Source organism: Symphodus melops (genome assembly GCF_947650265.1).
Source record: "Symphodus melops genome assembly, chromosome: 10".
NCBI classification, from domain to species: Eukaryota; Metazoa; Chordata; class Actinopteri; order Labriformes; family Labridae; genus Symphodus; species Symphodus melops.
Window position 1 is genome coordinate 2,558,682 of NC_136700.1, and position 19,763 is coordinate 2,578,444.

Below are 19,763 nucleotides of genomic sequence, written 5' to 3' on the forward strand. Positions count from 1 at the left end.
TTAATATTCAGCCTTGAACATTTACAGTGTTTCTCTCCGCACAGTGGAACTGAAAGCACTTATCAAAGGCTGAGATAGCAGCATGAAGAATTTGAATATTTTCCCAGTGATGTGACATTTGCATATTGCATTTTTCAATCCCTGCCTTATGCAATTTTAAGCGTCTTCCTTTTATAAAATGTCAATCACAGTTAATTCAGCCGGCTTCGCCTCAAACCTGGCTCTGCACAAACGCTGCCTGCAAGATGCAAAAGGAGGGGATGCTTTTTTTTTTTTTCTTCAAGGACAAAAGGTCACCGATGGTGATGATTGTTCTACAGCCGTTATGTGAATGTGATGCGTGTCCCAAAAGACTCAACTAGTGCAGCAATGCATTGACCTTCTTTGATAACCGTTGTTAAAATGTCGGTGAGTCTAAAATAGCACGTCTTTTTTTTTTCAATCTAACATCTTTAATAACTTATGTCGTTCGCTCCCAGCATCAGTTTCACTTTGGTTCTCATGTGTCAAAAGGTGTTTCGGTTTGAAGTGCACTCTGAGGCCTGCGGGAATGAATGTTTTATGACTGACATAGTGGGATGTGTAATCTGTGCATTGACGAAGCCAAGACAGCACAGAAGAAAAGTGTCAACGTATGCAGAGGTTTGCAAAGTCACGTGTCGATGAGACCTTTGTTGTGTTGTCATGATGCAACACGAGAGGCCAAGAAGACATTCTGTCTCACACAGTAAATGTTTACACCTGTTAAATCAGTGTGTGTGTGTGTGTGTGTGTGTGTGTGTGTGTGTGTACATGTAACCCACCATCCATGTCCAGTCTCTGCATGATGATGGCCAGCTCCACCTCACTGGGCATGTAACCCAGCGAGCGCATGGCCATACCCAGCTCCTGTTTGGAAATGAACCCGTTCCCGTCCCGATCCAGGACCTTAAAGGCCTCCCGGATCTCTGCCAAAGACAAAAAGGAAAACACACTGAGCCTCTGCTGACAACACGTACTCCTCCTGCTTGTTGCAGAAAACAGAAACACTCATGCATGATTATTTGAACCGTATTAGTTAGTCTTATTCCTGCACACTTTCTTGCACATGTTTTGGCATTCCTTTAGTGCTAGCAGCAATCCGCCGCTCACAGCTATGATCTAACTTGTCCCCCCTTGCTCTTCATCGTTTTAACACCTTTCTCTCCCTCTCCCTCCCTGTGTGACCCAGCTTCAGCCTGCCCGTTAGCCAATTGGTCTTGCACCACTGCCTCAAGATAACAAGATCAAACCCACCCATTGATTCATTTTCCTCACCTACTGTCACAGCTGCTGTCTTCTTTTTTTCCCCACAAATGCAGCTTTAACACATTTCCCTTTATTCTCTTTGTCTTTTCTTTAATATTTGATGTGACAGTTGAATAACTATATTCCATTTTCTTAATCATCCGAGTATCATTTAAGGAGCATGTGGGGTTGCCTCGGAGCCAGAATGAAAACTTTGACCTTCAGACGACAACGTCCTTGAATCTCTAGAGTGTTCGCAGAATATCTGTAATGCTGCTGTGCGTAACGTGCACAACCCCCCTCCAGCTCTGCTAACAGGTGCATCATGTCTGAACACCGGTTTAGTCATCACAGAGTCAATTTAACGGCAGCTTAATTCATCATCGTAAGGTTCAGCTGGAGGTTTCAGTGTGGGATGAGACATCTTTTAAAACAGATTTGTTTATTTGCAAGGCAGAGGGAGCAGGTCTCACACACACGTTACTTTTTACTTTCAGACGTGTGTAGGAAGAATATTTTAACATACAATGTCTGAGCTCTCCTGTTATGTGATTCTTCAAAGTTGTCTTTTTTTTTTTTTTTTCAGAGAAATTCTGCAAGTGTTACAAACTTGCATAAAATGCTAATTCTTCAAAACAAACCTGTTATATGGAGCTTCTTCACAACTCTGACTCTTTATCTATGTATCGTGTTCTCGAGCGAGTTTTACATTTCGTTTCGGTTTGGTCCCCATGGCAACATAAAATATTGTATTTGTCTCTGTGGTGCTGGTGATCCATGCTCCAGCATTGAAGAACAGAAAACTGTCAATTATCTTTTTCACATTTCCTGTCACGTTCATTCTCACACAGAGTCAGACTTCAGGAAAAAAGATCTCAAACACGAACACACAGTGACAGCGTGTTTATGTGCAGACTCAGAAAAAACATGACTCAAATATACTCAGCAGGAGACAGCAGAACAATGCTGAGGTTATTTTAAGACGAGGGAGTTGTGTTCCTACGAGCGGCTCCGTCTGCCTGTGCACGAGGACACCCGTGCACAGATGTGCAGGCAGGTGACGCAGGCTCACAGCACAGACAAAAACACTCGACTTGTGCCCGGTTGAGTCAGCAGCTCGTTCGCTGGCTGCTCGACATGCAATCTAGTCGTCAGTGGAAGGAATCAGGCGGCAGGCTCCACTGTGCGTCAGTGAAGGCATGTTTCATAAATGTGGCTGCAGACAGGAGACGGTGTACGGCAGGAACAGGAGAGAGAGACTGACAGGCATCTGGTGCCTTTAAATAGAGCTGGAACGTCACCTCCTTAAAGAACACCATGACTGCATGAGCACACTGTTGAGCGCTGAATAATTTGAGACTGGAAAGTGGAATAGATGGTTTAACCCTTTCCTCTCTGGAAAGCATTAAAAAAAAGTGTTTTAGGAAACATATTGTAGAAGTAGAAAACTGCATTTTCTGCAGGTGTGTGTATGTGTAGATGTTGTATGCAATTTTTAAATCTTAGACAGCCACAATAGTTTGTTTTTGTGCTTTCATAAATAGATAAAATCGTTGCAGCACAAAGTTAGATGAGATGATATCAAAGAGTTTTGGTGCAAAAGGAAAAATAATCCATTTGAACTGAGTGGGATGTTATTGCTATTGACCATCTCAATTCAATATTTTCCAGTGAACGAATACTCAAACTGCATTTTCAGTTTACTCACTGAAACCAAAAACCAGACATTAAGAAATTAGCTCATCAATCATGTAATTATCGCCTGCACGGTGAAGCAGTCTCCCGGCAAATGATTTGGAACAACAAAAGGTAGATGGAGCGTAAATTATAAATTGCTTCATCAATGTGTTTTGACTGTGCTGAGCATCTACAGTAGAAACAAGAGGACGCCGTCTCTGACCTGAATCAAAACAACATGTTACTGCTTCTCCGAACAGCTGCTCCTGAGCTCATCAAGCACCATCATTGTTTGTCACACAGCTAAACTGCTTTTCTTTTAGCTTTGCATTGTTATGAGGATATTTTCCTGGATGTGCACACACACACACACACACACACACACACACACACACACACACACACACACACACACACGACTGCTGCAAACATCAAAAGGTAGAGAAATAATTTTCTCTGTATAAACATAAGCGTGTCATGAATTAATGTGACAGTGACTCAGGCCCGTGTGGAATACTTGATTGTGTCTGGAGCTTTTTGAAACACAACATGGAGACAGGGCTTTTTACACTCAATAAGTCTGTTTCATCCACATTAATCAAGACAGGTGGGAATCTCTGCAATCTCACTTTGTTCTTTACCCCAATCTGTTGACACATTCTCTAAGTTAAATCAGCAGTAAGAGGAAGACGAGCAGGGGGAGATGACAGCTTAGTGATTCTCTGCAGGAAGTCACCTCTGTGCTCACTTAGCTCAAAGTCGACTTGACCTTGAGACACAATGTATGGCTGATTGTACATCATCAGTAGTCCGAGCATGAAGCTCTGTGCAAAGAGCAACAACGCAGTCTTCTGCACCTCTCCGGCCTCTGGCAAGTTCAGACAAAACGTAATGACCAAGTTAAAGCAGATCACAAAACGTACATTTTTACAAAGACGTCCCAGGAAAAAAATTCTTAACGAGAGCAACTGAAACCTGAAAAAACAATAACTGGTTCTCAAAACAGTTTCAAATTATCTATCTGTTGATTAATTCGTAAACACTTTAACTTGTCTTTGAGCTCAGCTCAAAAAGATCCTGGAACTAATTCAACTTCATGTGTTTAAGGTCCCAGGGGGTTTTAAAGCGGGGCGACAAAATCAGCACCTCGGACAGCATCGAACAAATCTTTTCTGTTTACTGTACGTGAGCTCTAAGGGCAGTGAGCTGCACATTCAGGACATCTGGTTTTCCGTGCACCATGCTGTACCACTCTGGTAGTAAAGCAAAGTTTCTCAGACACCTGCTAACTTTGGAGACGACAGTGGTGAGAATGGAGGCTCAAACCTGCCAGGAAAGGAACTGCTTTTTATTCACCCATGGAGTTAGAAAGAAGTTTTTTTAATGCAGCCACCCATCAGCCTCCCTCCTCCTCCTCCTCCTCCTCCCTCTCTGCTAAAAGGAGATCTCTGCTGGTGGGCTGAGCAGGCACAAACCTCCCCACAGGCCTACTGACGTCTGCTTCAGCTCAGCTTGTTTGGTGAAAGAAGAGCCTGAGTGCCGACTCGGAGGATTTCTTCTGCTGCCCTTTCACTAAACCTTTAATAAAAAAGCCTATTTTAGTCGAAGCGGGAAAGCTCGCCTCCAGGACCATTCTTTTTTCACTTCTTTTTTTAATCTACCAGAACATCCTCTAAACTACCAATTTGGATACAGATGTGATGCAGTGGAGTCAATGCTCCTCCATGATGTCAAATATTCCTCTGACTGCTGCGTGCAGCTGCTTGTGCTAGACTGGAACAAACACTATCCAGTGAATAGCCATCCGAGCGTGCTGTGCAGTCAGTCCATGGTCTGGAAAGAACTTTCATTCATTCATGTTGAGCATCTTCATTAAAGTTCATAAACATGGTGGAGAAAAGTCCAGCACAGCTCCTAAATATGCATTCATACCCTTCTGTTCTGGATGTTTAATTCATTTACATTCTGTGAGTCTACTGAAGGAAGCCCGAGGTCATAGAAAATGTATTTAACATTTAATTTGCATAAAACTCAAACAAACTTTGTGTCCCTGAGTGCAACATGGTAACCAAAGATATCTGGCATGAAGCAGCTCTTGGCCTGCAGTTCAGCCTCTCTCAGGAACAACATGGCAGCGTGTGATTCTCTTTCTCAAAAGTGATTCATAGGTGGAGGCTTAGTTGTTGTGGTAGATTAAAAAAAAGTCCCGTTAGACTTCAGTAAAAAACGTTTAGTTTGTGCTCACATTCATCCAGGAGCCGGTGAGTCTGCTGCTCTCTCGTTTTGCACACCTTGGCTGCACCGGGCTGTAAGTCAATTTGCATAAAATATGGTAATGAATTGGGACACAAATTGTGTGCTCTGAAATTAACAACTGAAGTGCAAGAAATGTACAAATTGCTCTCAGAGGGCATAAAGGATGCTCTCACGTCGTGCAGCAAATGTAAGTGAGTGCACAGCTGGAGCAAAACAATAGAGGGAGTAAAAAAAAGGCAAAAAGCATCGATGACAGATGTGACATTAAAGTCGTGACCTGTTGTGCTTGTGTGTATTTTTGGATGAGTAATAATTGATGAGTCAAAAGAAAGAAAACTAGCTTCTGGATGTAAATCTAAATCCTTATTTAAAAAACGCCTTCAAAGTCTTGAGTTGATTGACAGCAGGACTCCTGGTGGAGACCTCTGACGGGGTCAACATCTACCGTGTTCATATCTGTCCCTATTCAAATAAACCTTTAAATAAATAAAATAAAATATCCACACATTGACTGACAAGCTGTGGGACATCTTCTGAATTCAAATGATTAAATATCAACAAAGCCTTCAGGTGACATTTAAAAATCCTGTTTCATGTAAACTTTACTCTCCTTTGTTTGTCCCTGTAATTACCTATTCACGGCTCCGGTCAGCACAACGACATACAGGTCAGGTGTTTTTGTCTTTAGTGTACTCAGCCGTCAATCTTATTACCTTGACTATAATTTCAGCCTCCACAAAAAGGAAAATCAGGGTCAGTTTTGCTCCTGAAGTCGCTGGAGAATAACAGCCTGCTGAGAATGACCGCCGAGTGTGAAACAGCTCGCCACCGCTGAATCCCTGACTTGTGTTGGTGTCCAATGTTAAGGCTTTATATTTACAGTCACTTGATGGACTCTTTCTAAATCTCTGCGGAGCAGCGTCTCGTTAAAGAGGAGACATTTGTTTTAAAATAAATAAATGCATACAGTAGCTCTCCAGATGAGTGATTGTACACTTCCAGCTGTGTGAGAGATGCTCCAGGTGCTGCTAGCTTCTGAATGACCGGGACAAACACAGTAAATTGCTTCTTTAAATGATGTGAAGCAGAAGCGTTGAATGAAAATGTGTAGGAAGCTGCGTATAGGAAATGGAGACGTCTGGAGACTTTAAATGATGTTTGAAAAAGACGAGAGACAGGTGAGGCTGCGTGTTCAGTCAAAATGGATACTTTGGCATGATTATTGATATTTTGGTGATATTTTGGACCAGCTCACATTCCTGCCCTTCACGTCCAAAAAAGGAAAGCTATAAGGCAGGGAGATAAGCAGAGAATCCAACGAACGAAATGACAAGACGTTGATCGAGGCAGTAAAAGGACGAGCAGGGATGCAAATGTGTTTTCAAATGCGTCGTGCAGAGAAGCATTGGCAGGCTGGAGCAGTTCAAAGAAGGCAGCGTAAGAACTATTTGACCAATAGGAAGCTTTCAGCAGATCAGCTGATGAGGCTCGGGCGAGATCAGCCGACCCAAACTCTGGTAGGAGAGCGCGGCTCAGTGGCCTGACTGAACTGACCATGTGACACGACGTTGTTTCCCGTTGTGTGTTGGTTCAGACTTCATCAGGTTTCAGAGTAGCTATGCATGCAGTTTGCACACATATAAGACTATCTATATGTGTGCAAACACTAAGCAAGATTCTTACATTTAATTCTCCATCATTTATCATTCAGTTGAATTCACCATCAAAAACTGAACACAGAAATCTGCGGCTGTAACAGAAAATTAGTATAATTTGAGGTTTTTTGACACTGAAAAAAAAGGGGATTTTTTTATGATTTAAATGCCTCTCGAAGCTGAAAACGTTTTTACTGTTATCATGTCAAAATTATTCGTCTCATCTAAATTTCAGAACGCCAGAACCCTCGAGCACGCTGTGACAACAACACTCATAGCGCCTCTGTTCTAAACTGGACCATTAAATACATGTCAACATGTTAGTGTGTTACCAACGCCACTGAAGGAAACCGTAACGACGATGCTGATAGGCTCCAGTTTTCCAGTGTTTACTTCACCTCGGGATGAACCTACACAAACAACTTGTTTCTTATTCACCCAACTAAATGACCTCGCAATCAACAGGAAGGAGGGATTTATTCATTTGCTGCAGAGGCTCCATGCATAATAAAACTCCACCCCGGCAGACTTTCTAGATATTAGCTTGCTGTGCAATTTGCCCGGCCGCCCGCTTAATGTTGCATCTCTGGATTGATATTTTGGAGGTGTGGAGGAGTCCTGTTTGTTTGCTGCCTGTGAGGCTGCCTCTGCTGAGTCGGGCAGACTGCAATTGATCAGGTTTGTGTTGTACAGGCCCGGGTGATTACTCTCAGACAGACTGCAAAACAAAGGGTTCATGAACACAGCCTCAGTTACAGCAGGCACAAGAAGCCACAGCGAGCAGCCAGCGGACGTGAATGCTCCCGGTGAGATAAGCTATGCGATGAATGATGCATTACGGTGCATTGCTGCATCATATTGTCCTTCAAAGCTTACTATAAAACAGACAGGATTGCATTGATCAGTACCTTCCCTCATTATATTGGCGCTGTGCATCATGTGTGGATCTGTTCTTTTAGTGCTGCTGAAATCAGAGCTCCATATGTGTTTGGGGATCCGCAGTGTGTACAGGCTTGTTTCCCAAAATAGTCGTTTTAACGCAGCGGCTCCCACAGTGTGACCGGCTGATCCGCCCAAAAGTCGCCACACTGGATGAGCTTCAAGCTGGCGCAATATGTTTGTTTACACTTTATTTCATGCAATAGACAGACATATTCGAAATTGCTAAATCCTATGTTTTGTTTCCATTGCAGCCAGATGTTCTTTAACTTTAAAGAACTGCTTCAGTGTTTTGGCTCTGCATCCTCTTAAAGCTGGCATGAAGCGGAACGAAACCGAGCTGCAGCGAGTTTGAACCATTTGTACGCAGCTCCACTTTCCAACTTTAACGTTTATGTAACCAGAAAAGCCTCAATGAGGTTAAGAAATTAAAGACATACAACACATGTCTAAAAAGTTACTGCACACAGGCGGACACATCCTGCTTCACAGATCAGAGAGTCATTAATCCAAGCAGCTACAACCTGACGCTTCCTCCTCACACACCGTCAGTCTACCATTAAAAAGATGCACAGTAAGGAGAGCAGCTCCCTCAGACACAATGCAGCACGAGCACTGTAACTTCAAATGAATAAAACGACATGACTATGAGGAGAGAAAGTGTTGCTTTACAAATACAGATGTGCAAAGAATTTAGTGTTTGAGTGGTCAATGCAGACCAGCAAACGCACACAGAGAACGATCACTTGTCAGAGCTTCAAGATGTTTTATGAACCTCGATGCTCCGTGCTGCAAAGTAAACAAAGGAGATGCACGCGTGTTGAAAACATGGCTGTCGTGGATCAAGTGCATAAAGGTAACAGCTGCATGTCTTCCTGCGGTAAACACCAAACACAGCATTTTTTTTTTTTCCACAGAAGACAAACCATGTTCACATTATGACTTCGACTTAAATCTGCAAACAAACTCATCAGGTGTGTAATACAGGATGTGGTGACAACTAAAGTGGACGCTTGTAGAAAAACCTGATCATCTTCATTTGTGCTTACATAGTTGACGATGATTATTCAGCGCTGCAGTGAAGCTAAATCCCTTTAAGGAGACTTTAAGCATGAGGCCAAACATCTGTCAGACAGTTCACAGTGAAGTCTTACCATCGAGCTCCTCCACGGAGATGCTGGCCAGCACATCGCTGTCACTGTCAGACAGCGAGCGGCTCAGGTAGTTCCCCTTGTAGAGCAGGCCTGCCGTCACATGGTGGAACGGCATCTTCTCCCTGAGAGGACACAGACGGACATGTTTAGACAGCAGTGGAAAAAAAGAGGGCGGAGCCAAAGAAGCGCTCTCTTTTTATGCATTCATTCTCAAAACAAAAAGAAAGCTCAACACATCAAATGTGTTTTTATAGATGTTCACGAGGAGGGAAGTTCAATCAGACTGGCAGTAATTCAGCTAACATCCGAGAATAGAGCTGTAAAAAAAACAAACAAATCAAATGTCGTCGAGTAAAAGTAAAGTGCTCTCAGTTGAGGTGGAGAGAGCCGGCCGGTCCATTTTCACTCGTGATGAAGCTGAAACAAATTACAGTCAAAGTGCCGCGGAACAAACGAGAGGCATTAACGAAGCAGAACTCATTGGCTAAATGGAAAGTCACACAGTGAGGGAGTCTCATACAACGAGAGGTAACTGTAGTGTGTGTGTGTGTGTGTGTGTGTGTGTGTACTGTATGTGCCAATGTGAGTCAGGCAATTAATTATTCAATAAATCGAAGCCCAAGGGCACAGGAGGAAAATAAGAGCACATAGAGCAGAGAGATTTGGGCGACTACTTCCTTCCTCTCTAATTGGATTTGGTCTCAACGAGCACCGTGAGGCGACTGACACAGAATCTGAGTTCAAACACTTAACCGCTTTGAGTCCTCTGGCTTATCAGTGTGCGTTTCTGATCTTTAGTCAGCTCAACTTTCGATCAAGAAATCGTCACAATCGCCTGTTAAATAATAAAAGCGTGGATCATCCCCTCACAAAGAGGCAGACTCTCATTGATTACGTCAAGATGTGACGAATGTTTAATTCATGTTCCTAATGATTTGTCATTTAGAGGTCTCTGTCCTCCAGAGTGGAGCACATCTCCAGCATCGCAAATCGCTTTTCTTTTGCAAAAGTGGAAAAAAAAACTTTATTTAACAATGATCCAACTGGTTTATTGTCAGAAAACACAATTTAGAGTCAAACGTGAAGCCAGCAGGTTCTGTATCGTGTTTTTACACCTACTGAAATCTTACAAAGAAAAAGTGTTTCTTGTGATGTTTTTTGTTCTGTTATAAAAAAAAATGAAAGTTACACAGACTCACAGGTTTAAAATACATTTTTCACGTCTCTCAGACCGAGACAAAACGCCCTCCTGACATCAGACCCAAGATCATTAGTGTCCTTTTGTGTCTTTAGTGTCCTTTCATAAGTCTGAGTGTGCTGCTGATGATGATGTGTTAACACAGAGCTGTAAACAACAAACCCAGAGGGGAGTTTGACTTCCAGTAACGTCAGTAATTAACAATAAACAAACACCATTAAACTGATTCAGAAAGGCTGATTACTAATTCATCGTGCGTTCATCATGAAATCATGAATAAAGAATAAAGCCGATAAACGTGACGTGTATAAACTCATGAATTTTAAAAAGGACCCCGAGAAGCTCTTTTAATGGGAGACTATTCCTTCTTCGGAGGTATTTTATCCAGACGTCCAGAACCCACAAGTGGCTCCCATCTCAGTGTTTGGAGCAGCCAGCCATCCATTACCTCCCAAATTGAAAAACTGGCCCCTGCATCTTTCTTGTTTGTCAGGTTAATAAGCACGCATCAGGACGACTGCAACTGTGCCCACGGCTTTTTCCCCTATATGACTCGCTTTCATCGCACCTAATGTGGGGATTTTCATTTCCTAATTCATCAATTATTCAGTCATCTCTCTGCTGTCATTATGAATATTAAAATCATCCCTCTCCTCCTTTTCTTGCTATATTATCATTAGAGGCTAAATTGAAGTCAGTTGTTTGCTGCAGGTGTGGAACTCTCCGTTTACTGTTTTTAGCCACTGTGACAAAATATAGATCAAATGTTTGAGGCTGCATTTTGATTTTTGTCATTTTTCCAGAGCGGGCTTCAGAACAAACGTTAAATTACTCTTTCGTCTGGGGGGGGGGGGGGGGTTGTGTTATGCAGAGGTTTGCCCTTTTGCTTCACGGTGGCAAAGGTCAGGCAGTGTGTGTGATACGGAGGTTTTGCATACTCTGAACGTGGAGGGGAAACTGTGGCTTCCATTGGAAGTGCTCTCACGTCTCTGACACTTTGACTTTGTATTCCTATCACTCGACTCGGCGCACTAACCTACACCGAGTCGAGTGATGGAGAGACAAGTCAAAGATGGAGCAGAGCGAGTAAGAAAGGCTGGACTCAGGTCAGGCGAGCGGACGTTACAGACACTTCAACATGCACGTTTTTAAAGTTTATTTAAAACTATAAAAGTCAGTATCCTCCTCATGAAGCGGTTCACACAATAAGTTAAACGTCTAAGGGCTGTGGCTTTTTAAAGAAGGGAAACATTTGATATTTCAGGGGAATTTTACAAGGAGGATCAATAAATTACAGACGGCATCTTGATCGGCGCATCACGACCCCCTTTAGTGAGCGTTGGTCATCTCACTGGAGAGGGTCTTCGGTGTGGCGTTCTGCTCACTGTGTGCTACGTTAATGTTGGCCATGGTCAAAGAAAACAAAGACAAGACGCATAACAAGAAATGCTGAAACTTTAAAAACAATTGCAAAAAAAAATAAAAAATTCATTATGTGGATGTTTTGATGCAGACAAACAGAGCGAGGTCCACAAACACACCTGCAGTTACAGATTAGCAACCAAAGTCGACAACACCGAGATCTCCGACGCTGATCAGCGAGCGTAAACTCAAACATTCAGAACGCTGCCGAAAGGAATGCAATGAATTGATAATTAGTCTTTCAATGGACAGAAAAGTAATGAGCAGGATTTTTTTTAATCATCTGAGAAGTTGAGAAAACAATCTCAGGGTCCATTATCAGCTGCTGCGTCTAATTAAAGTCTGAGGGGACGTTAAGAAATCAACAGACTTTATCAGCATTCTTTCCACCAGTCTGTCTGACGTTTTACCAAATGTTCTGTTTCTGCCTCCCAAACAGATAAAACATTTACATTTATATGTGTTCACTGCTGTTCAGACAATAATGCACGATGTTAAAAAGATGGTTTGTTTGCCTAAAGCCCTGAAGTCACACTTGTACTGGATGATCGTCATCATCTGTTTGTGTGTGTGCGTGCGTGTGTGTGCGTGTGTGTGATTACATCCAGGCATCCCGGCACCTATCACTCTTTTACGACACTCCTGCAGCTTCCCACACTCCAACAACCTCATCCTTCTCGTGAAGTATTTCAGTGTTTTGTTGATTTAACTCAGATTTATGTTTATGTGCATTCATAAAGTGGGATTTAAGTCTCTCCTGAGTGGCCTCAGGCAGCAGCGATGATTCTGCAGAGAGAAGAAGTGCACTTTCCCCAAACGTGTATCTGATGATTTGCTGCCTTAAAAACACACCGTCGGTATCCGAGAGCAATGCCGATAACATTTCCTGCAACCAGAAGATAAGACATGACTGGTAAACAAAGACGGGGACTTTACAACATTTTAACTGTAGACCTCAGTATTAATCTGAAGTGCATTAAGAGTATGAATACATTTGAGCCAGGAGATAATAATTTGCTGAAAACCACTTGATCTCAGCTCCTTTAGAAGACGGCGTTGAGCAGAGCTGTTCACAGCCTTCTGCTTCATTACACTTGATTAAATTGATCAAGGTCCCAGCAGAACGAGCTAATTTGCCCTTCAGGAGCGGAGCAACATATAGTAATCACTTTTATCAGGAAGTAATCACCACAGACTCAAAAAAAGACCCCGGCAAATCTGTTCTCAATTCCCCGAGAATGTGATACATCAGCTCAAGAGAAAGAGAGCCGAGGATTCTGGGATTTAATAGTTAGATCGACCGGCTGATAAAAATGAGCTTCAGAAATGACTTTGAGATAAAATCACTGGATTGTACCTCGGAGTGAGCGAGCCGCTTTGATGGGATTCTCAAACTATTTGAGGATACAAACATGCTTTTATACTGTTAAACACAGCTGCAACAAAAGAGCCGCTTCACTTTTAATTCGATTTTTGATCCACAAATTCTGTTAAATATCTTAACACAAGTGATCTGAAGTGTTTTCTGACCAATGGTCCAAACGCCACTTTACTTTTATTACTTTTCACTCGCTGTTCGAGCATTTCCTCTAAATAGTCTGCAAAGATTTGATGTTCTGTGAAATTTGGAGGGTAATTCGGTTCAGTCGAGCTGTTGTGTTAAATCTGACGAAAACAACATTTGTGAAATCCAAACTCATGATCGTGACGCTAAAAGAACTAACCTGCTCTCGTCTCAAACGCCACACGACGTTTGGGCCATTAGCTAATGCTGTTATAAAAAAAAGGAGCGTTGGGTGAGCGAGAAGCCGGGGGGGGGTCCAGTGTGTCTGGCTCAAGGACACGAGGCGCTGACAGGAAGGACTGTTGTTGATGGCTGTACTCGCTGTGATTGGACCTGTGGCATTTAATCACAGAGACACTCAAACTGTATACAACTCTACAGAGTGACGGGCGTCTCCTCATATCATAAAACTTACCTTTACTTTAAATCTGGATCTTATTGTTATAAATATAACACATTGAGTTGCACAGAAAAGTAACCGGTGGACTAATTAAAGGCTCTCCATTTCACCATCCTATCGAACAGCGTCTTTCTTTTGGAGGGGGCGTGTATGTCTTTACCTGACACAACAGCTTTATAGTGACAGGAAGTGTGGGGAGAGAGAGCGGAGGACGTCAGGATCAGACGTCAAACCTGTCGCCAGTGGTGCAGGAATGTAGTCTCTACTCTTTTTTTCTTTTTTTTTAAATCAAAAGACATTTTTGCCTTTATTGAATAAGACAGCTGAACAGGAAATGTTGAGCTGGAAATGTTTGGGGGGAGAAATTGGGGGCTGACGTGCAGCCAAGGAGCCGAGATCAAAAATGAACCGATGAGGACTTAAGCCGCCGTACATGGTGCGAGACACACCCTGCAGTATTTATACAGTATGCACACTTATCAGACTTGAATGCACCTGATGAAAAAAACATTGTAACTTCTGCAGAGAATCATCTCTATTTGTTGTTTCAATGACAATAATTAAAGGCGGGATTTAATGACAAACTAATTTCTTATTATGTGGACAAATCTGACAGAAAAGAGAAAATGCATGAACCACCTTCACAAGTGAACATTTGTGTAAGAAAATGGAACCCTGAGATAATAAAACACCTTCTCATCATGTTGTCCTTTTAAAGTGTCTTTCTAGTCACCTACAATAATGACAGCAGACCGAACGTGAGCGCCGTGTTGTTAAGACTGGGTCATGACAGAACTGAACTCAATTACAGCAGAGACATCAATAAAACCAGCTCCACTAAAGCTGTGCAGGTAAAGCAGCTCTTGTACTGACGCTTAAAGGAGAAGACACTGACGACAGGACTCATAGAAGAAGCACGAAGCTGCTGAGCTGCAGGGACGGCTTTCTCTGTGCATGCCTGTTGTGTTCAGCCACCAGTGATGAGCGTCACACCTGAGGTGTGGTTAAGGACAAAGACACACTGGAACAGCAAAGCAGACCTGAGACTCTGGAGAGCGAGAGAGAGCAACCTGATGAAAAGAGATCAGAATTATTCAAAGCTTTCTGCATGACAAGGAGGCCAGATGGCAGTTTTTCCCACATCACACCCTGCAGCACAGCAGCCAACAACCACAACGGACAAACAGTGAGGCGGACACATGCAGAACACTGTGTACTGGCAGCAGACCCTCCAGACACAAAAATCCAATGTTTAATGATGAGCACAGTGGCATCTTTATGAGTAAGTTTAGGACAAATCCGTTGAGCAAGACAGCCGTCTTTGTCTGAATCAAGGAAGTTATCGGCAGTGTGTCATCCTCTCGCAGGGCATCAAAGTCAATATTTCCATTACACAGACAAATTGCAATTCCTTCCCTTCAAAAGGAAAACTGATGAACTGTAAAAGTGAAAAGAAAGGTGAGCTTTGCTTTGAGGGTAAATCCACACTCTATCACAAAGTGCGGGTCCGTGCTTTCTGCTCCGCTCTCCGCTGCTTTAACAATCTGATTTGATCGCCTCTTTAAAAGAGACGTGACAGCAAAGGAAGAACGTCTGATAAGACAACACAGTTTGAGGTGTGACCACGTGAGCAGAATGGTAAATGGTTTCCATCCACAGAGGGGAACAATAGCCGGTTTAGACATGATTGACTATTTTCCATCTCTGTAAAAGTTTTATTTCTAGGCAAACGTTTATTAAACCAGGAAGTCCATGAAGATTCAAATCTCTATGAGACAGACTTCTGACCAGCACAGTACACCAGCATTAAATCCAAATAAAAACCCGGCACACAGGAAAGACAGACATCAAGCGGTCAAATCCTGGATCCAGCACATGTAAACAAACATCTGTTTCTCTTCAGGATCTAATATTAAAGTGATAGTAGCTGAATCTGTTCACTTTATATCAAGTTAGGCTGTTCTGGTCAAGCACGTTTTTTTTTATTGACACTCTCACCGGTGTTTCTACGTAGGAGGCAGCTTGGTGCCAGGATGACTCGTGAGTCCGCTCGTGGATCTGAGTAAACATCGAGCTCTGGACAAAACTGGACAATGCAGCAGCAAACATGCTAAAGAACAGCTGTTTAAAAACTGAGCAGTTCAGGCTAAAGATGGATTACTCATTTGTACTACGTCTCTGTTCTTCAGGTGAGTAAAAAAAAAAAACTAAGTTACACAATCCTGACAACAAACGAAGGTGTGTGAAGATCTGTCTCTGCATTAGAAATAATAAAGTGAAGAATATTGCTGTGAATCAATAAATCATGGCTGAACCCTGATCGAGCTCTAAATGGCTAAAGCCCCTCGGTGGACTTTGCAGTGGAGGCTTGAAAATGCTGCCAACCAGCTGGAAATGCAATCCATCAAACCATCCGCCCAAAACAGGAGTCAGACGGACAGGAGAGTCCCACTGAAGTGACACCTTCCTGCAGCAACAGACTGTTTCTCTCATCCTCTCCTATACTGATTCTTACCCGTACTGGGAGCTCTGGCTGTACTCGGCAGGATACTGCAGCACATCAGGCTCCCTCGTCGGACTCTCCATCACCTCCTCCGTCCCGTCCCTCAGGCAAGGGTTCCCGGGCAAATCTCCATTTACCTCAAAGTGCATCCCCGGCGGCTGGATGCCAGTGGGCTCCACCATCCGAGGATCAGGCTCTGTGACCTCCTCCTCCATCACAGTCTTAGATGCAGCGGTGCCTCCAGCAGCAGCGGCAGACTGCCTGTCCACAGACCACTGAGCCCGGCTGCCTCCACAGTTTGGGCTTGTCCCAGAGCAGCGGCATCAGCTCCCACAAACCCCGTAGTTAATATTTGAGCAGTGAGAGCAGCAGGTACAACAGCTCCTCTCATGCTCCACTCCTTGGCTCCTCACTCCCTCCCTTTCTGTGACTCCCTCTCTCCTCTTTTTGCTCTCTCACTTACTCTCCAGCCCCAAACATTCCTCCACACGAGGAGACGGAGTGGAGGGCTCATTAGTGAGTCCCAATGACAGACTCAGCCCTGCCTGCCTGCGGCTGTGCTCACAAAATACACAGGGAGAGGAGATGGAGAGGGAGGGAGGGAAACAGGGGCACAATGAAGAGAGACAGCCAGAGACTCTGAGACAGAAAGAGAGAGAGAGGTGGGAGGTAGACAGATGGACAAATAAGGAATGACAAACAGGAAGGAAAATGAAAGCTCGATAGGCAGATGATGTGAGGGAACACAAGCAGACTGTTGCTGTATGTTTGACTGTGTGTGCAAGAAGAATACAAGTGTGCAGACAGTTTTTTTTTTTTTTTTTTTACATCCCACTGGATTAGGCTCACAGTGCGCTTTGCAGGTGGATGCTGTGAACACACATCACACGCAGCGCGAGCCGTGCGCAACAGCGTGCGCCACCGTGTGGATCAAGGGCGCGCGTGGGACGCTGCGCATCTGGACGATGCTGGAGGGAGTGGTGTGTGGGTGGGGGGGCGGCAGGGGTCCCGACGGGGGGTCTATAGTGTGAATTCGCTGAGCTTCTTCACGGATACAGTATACAGCACATCGAGTGAAACACGTCCTGTGAGCTGCTCGTCATCAGTGTGACACACATCCATCCATGCATCAGCTCAATAATCACAAACAGGCATTTCTGTCCTTATAATAAGACATCTCTCGTGAACGATTGTTGTTGTTTGAGATAAAGACAACTTTGGGTTTCTCTCTGGGGAGCGGTTTGTTGTTGTTAAAGATATACGGGAATGAAGATCCACGTAAGCAGGTCAACGCTCAATGATTTATTCAAAACTTTATGAAACACAGATCCGTCGAATGTTTTGCTGCAGTCTTTTGGTGATTCTCGTCACTCTAAATGAAATGTCCTCTATGCATTTTCCTCTCGCGTTCTCCGCATCATTGCCCGACTAGAATAACAGCATGAACCGTGCAGCTGATATGAACACAGCCTCCAGAATGGACATCCTAACAACAGGTGTTGGCCTGGGTGGAGGACTTGTGGGATTCAATGTGGACAGGGAAAACACATCAATGAGCTTTAATAATAAGCTCGAGCCTATTCATTACCATCCGGAGATAATTTATTGTCTAATTTAGCCAACTCACCTTTAAGGGTGTAAAGTGTCTGAGGGTGATCAGTCAAATCCGGTAATCGATGCCCGCAGTAGGATCCAGTTTAGAGACTTGAGGTAGACTCCTCAATCAGCCCTCTCTGATCGATCCGCTTTGTCTGACGTCTTATCAATGAATTATTCCTTTATTAGGTGGATGCAGCGCAGTCATCTCCTCCCATCGTAAAACCCATGTCATGTTACACCAGTTTTCGCTTCTGAAGTCAGGCAGCAGCAGCAGCAGCAGCGCACGTTCCAGTTGCCACTTATTCGAAAACTCTCATCAATGTTTTTACATCTTCATCTCTCATTGCACCTTTTCTTTTCAATACACGAAGATGCAAAAACGCTTTTTCTCTGTGCAGGTCCGGTTGATTCAAAAATCCCCTGGACTGAAGATCCACACACAGGTGCCGAGCGCTGGGAAGATTGATGAGAGCAAGCCCGTGTCCAAAGTAGACGCTCCAACCCAAATCGATACGCAACAGAGCAGCGAGGCAGCGATTGGCTGATTTACCTCCTGATTGACTTAATGGGTTAATTTGGTCTTGTTCAATTGGAGAATCTACTTCAAATGTGAAAACTTATTTTTACCGAAAAAACACTTACACGAGTCAATCAGTCCACTTCTCCTCCAGCTATTTACGTTTTCAAAGTGAACATGTGTCAAACAAGACAAAGCGTGGATGTATTTTCCGGCAACAACTTTCAGAAATAATGCCTCTATTCCCGCCACAAAGAAAAATACAATTAATAGGCTGCTATTATGACTTTAAAAAGGATTGTTTCACTTCCTTTGTGGTGTATGGTTTTTGTCAGATTTGATTTGTTCTTCATTTTCTAACATTTCGGTTCCACGAAACATTCAGAGAGTAACGATTGACATTAACATAAAAAGAAATAGTTCCAAAGACTCCTTTTTGTGTGCAAACTTTTTTTTTTTTTTAACAGTTTATTTGCTGAATTAAATACACCTAATTGACCGCTTGGGGAAATTTTTCTTAGACTCAAAGTTTGGCAGAGCTGTTTTGATAAAATGTTTTGATTATAGCAACATAAAGTTAACTTTTCACCAAATACAATCCACTTTTACACCATTATTACAAGTCAATGCATCCACACACAAGCATGACTGCATAAACTCGGCGTGTAGAAATAGAAGAAATAGAAAGTAATGACGATGTTTTTCAAAAAAAAAAGGCCGTGAAGAAGGATCTGTGACGGATTTTCAGTGAAATGCCAGAGATGGATTTCTCCTGACAGCAGAGCACTGTCTGCACTCTCTCGCTCTCTATATTCTCCTTCCTGTGTTATAATAAAAAAAATGCCTGTGTCTAATAGGGTACAGTATTGAGACTTTAACTGATGCAATCTAGATTCAGGGTCTGCCAGAGGATGAAAAAGGCTCTGCCAAAAAATGCCACCCACCTTTTTTCCATCATGGTAGTCACAATTATTTTTCACACTTTAGAGGTCAGAAGGACCTTGCACGGTGAGACTGAGTGAGTCAGACATCTCGTATGTAGTTAAGACCTTTCAGTCATTGTTCAGTCTCAGACTGCCTGTGCAGTGAAAGCAGTTTGTAAACAGGGCTCAGCATGTGTGCTAATGGTTCAAGGAGGTTTATTTTAGCAACAGCAGGACAGAGTTAAGGTCTTTTTTAAACAATATATTTATTGGGGTTTTTTCTCATTTTCAACAAACACAATACAAATATACGAACACTACTGACAAACACAAAATAATAAAAGAATTCAAACGACATGACAGCTGATTCCAGACCAGATTCTGCTCCACTTTGTGATGTGCAGTATCTGTAAGATGTTCTAGAAGAATCAGCTCCAATAATACCTTACAGCCATCGACAGAAGGGCTCGTCTCATGAATCCACTGCTATGAGTTTCTCTATTCTTAAACTGTATAGATCATGTGATGTCTTACACCAAACAGCATCCACAGCCTGAACAGTTTCCACCCCACAAAGTCTGGGTGACACAACACACAGAAAAAAGGAAATATTCATGATTTCATGTTAGTTAGTTCCAACTTTAACATCATATTTTGCGCAAGTCAAGAGGAAAAAATCCTCTGATTCCT

General features: G+C 43.1%; 1 protein-coding gene across 2 annotated transcripts in view; it reads right to left on the reverse strand.

Moving 5' to 3' along the window:
• The window catches only part of caln1 (calneuron 1), a 51,074-nt gene extending 32,939 nt beyond the window's left edge, over positions 1 to 18,135 (reverse strand). The window contains exons 1-3 of one of the 2 annotated variants that reach the window (XM_079353666.1): positions 17,662 to 18,135; positions 8,948 to 9,069; positions 804 to 947 (exon numbers count right to left, since the gene is read on the reverse strand). In XM_079353666.1, coding sequence (XP_079209792.1) covers positions 804 to 947; positions 8,948 to 9,062 — 259 coding nt within the window. In that variant the 5' untranslated portion in view covers positions 9,063 to 9,069; positions 17,662 to 18,135. Of the gene's footprint in view, positions 1 to 803; positions 948 to 8,947; positions 9,070 to 16,046; positions 16,629 to 17,661 lie in introns of those variants that run through there. The other variant, XM_079353665.1, reaches the window with a different exon arrangement.
• Positions 18,136 to 19,763: the final 1,628 nt, after the last annotated feature.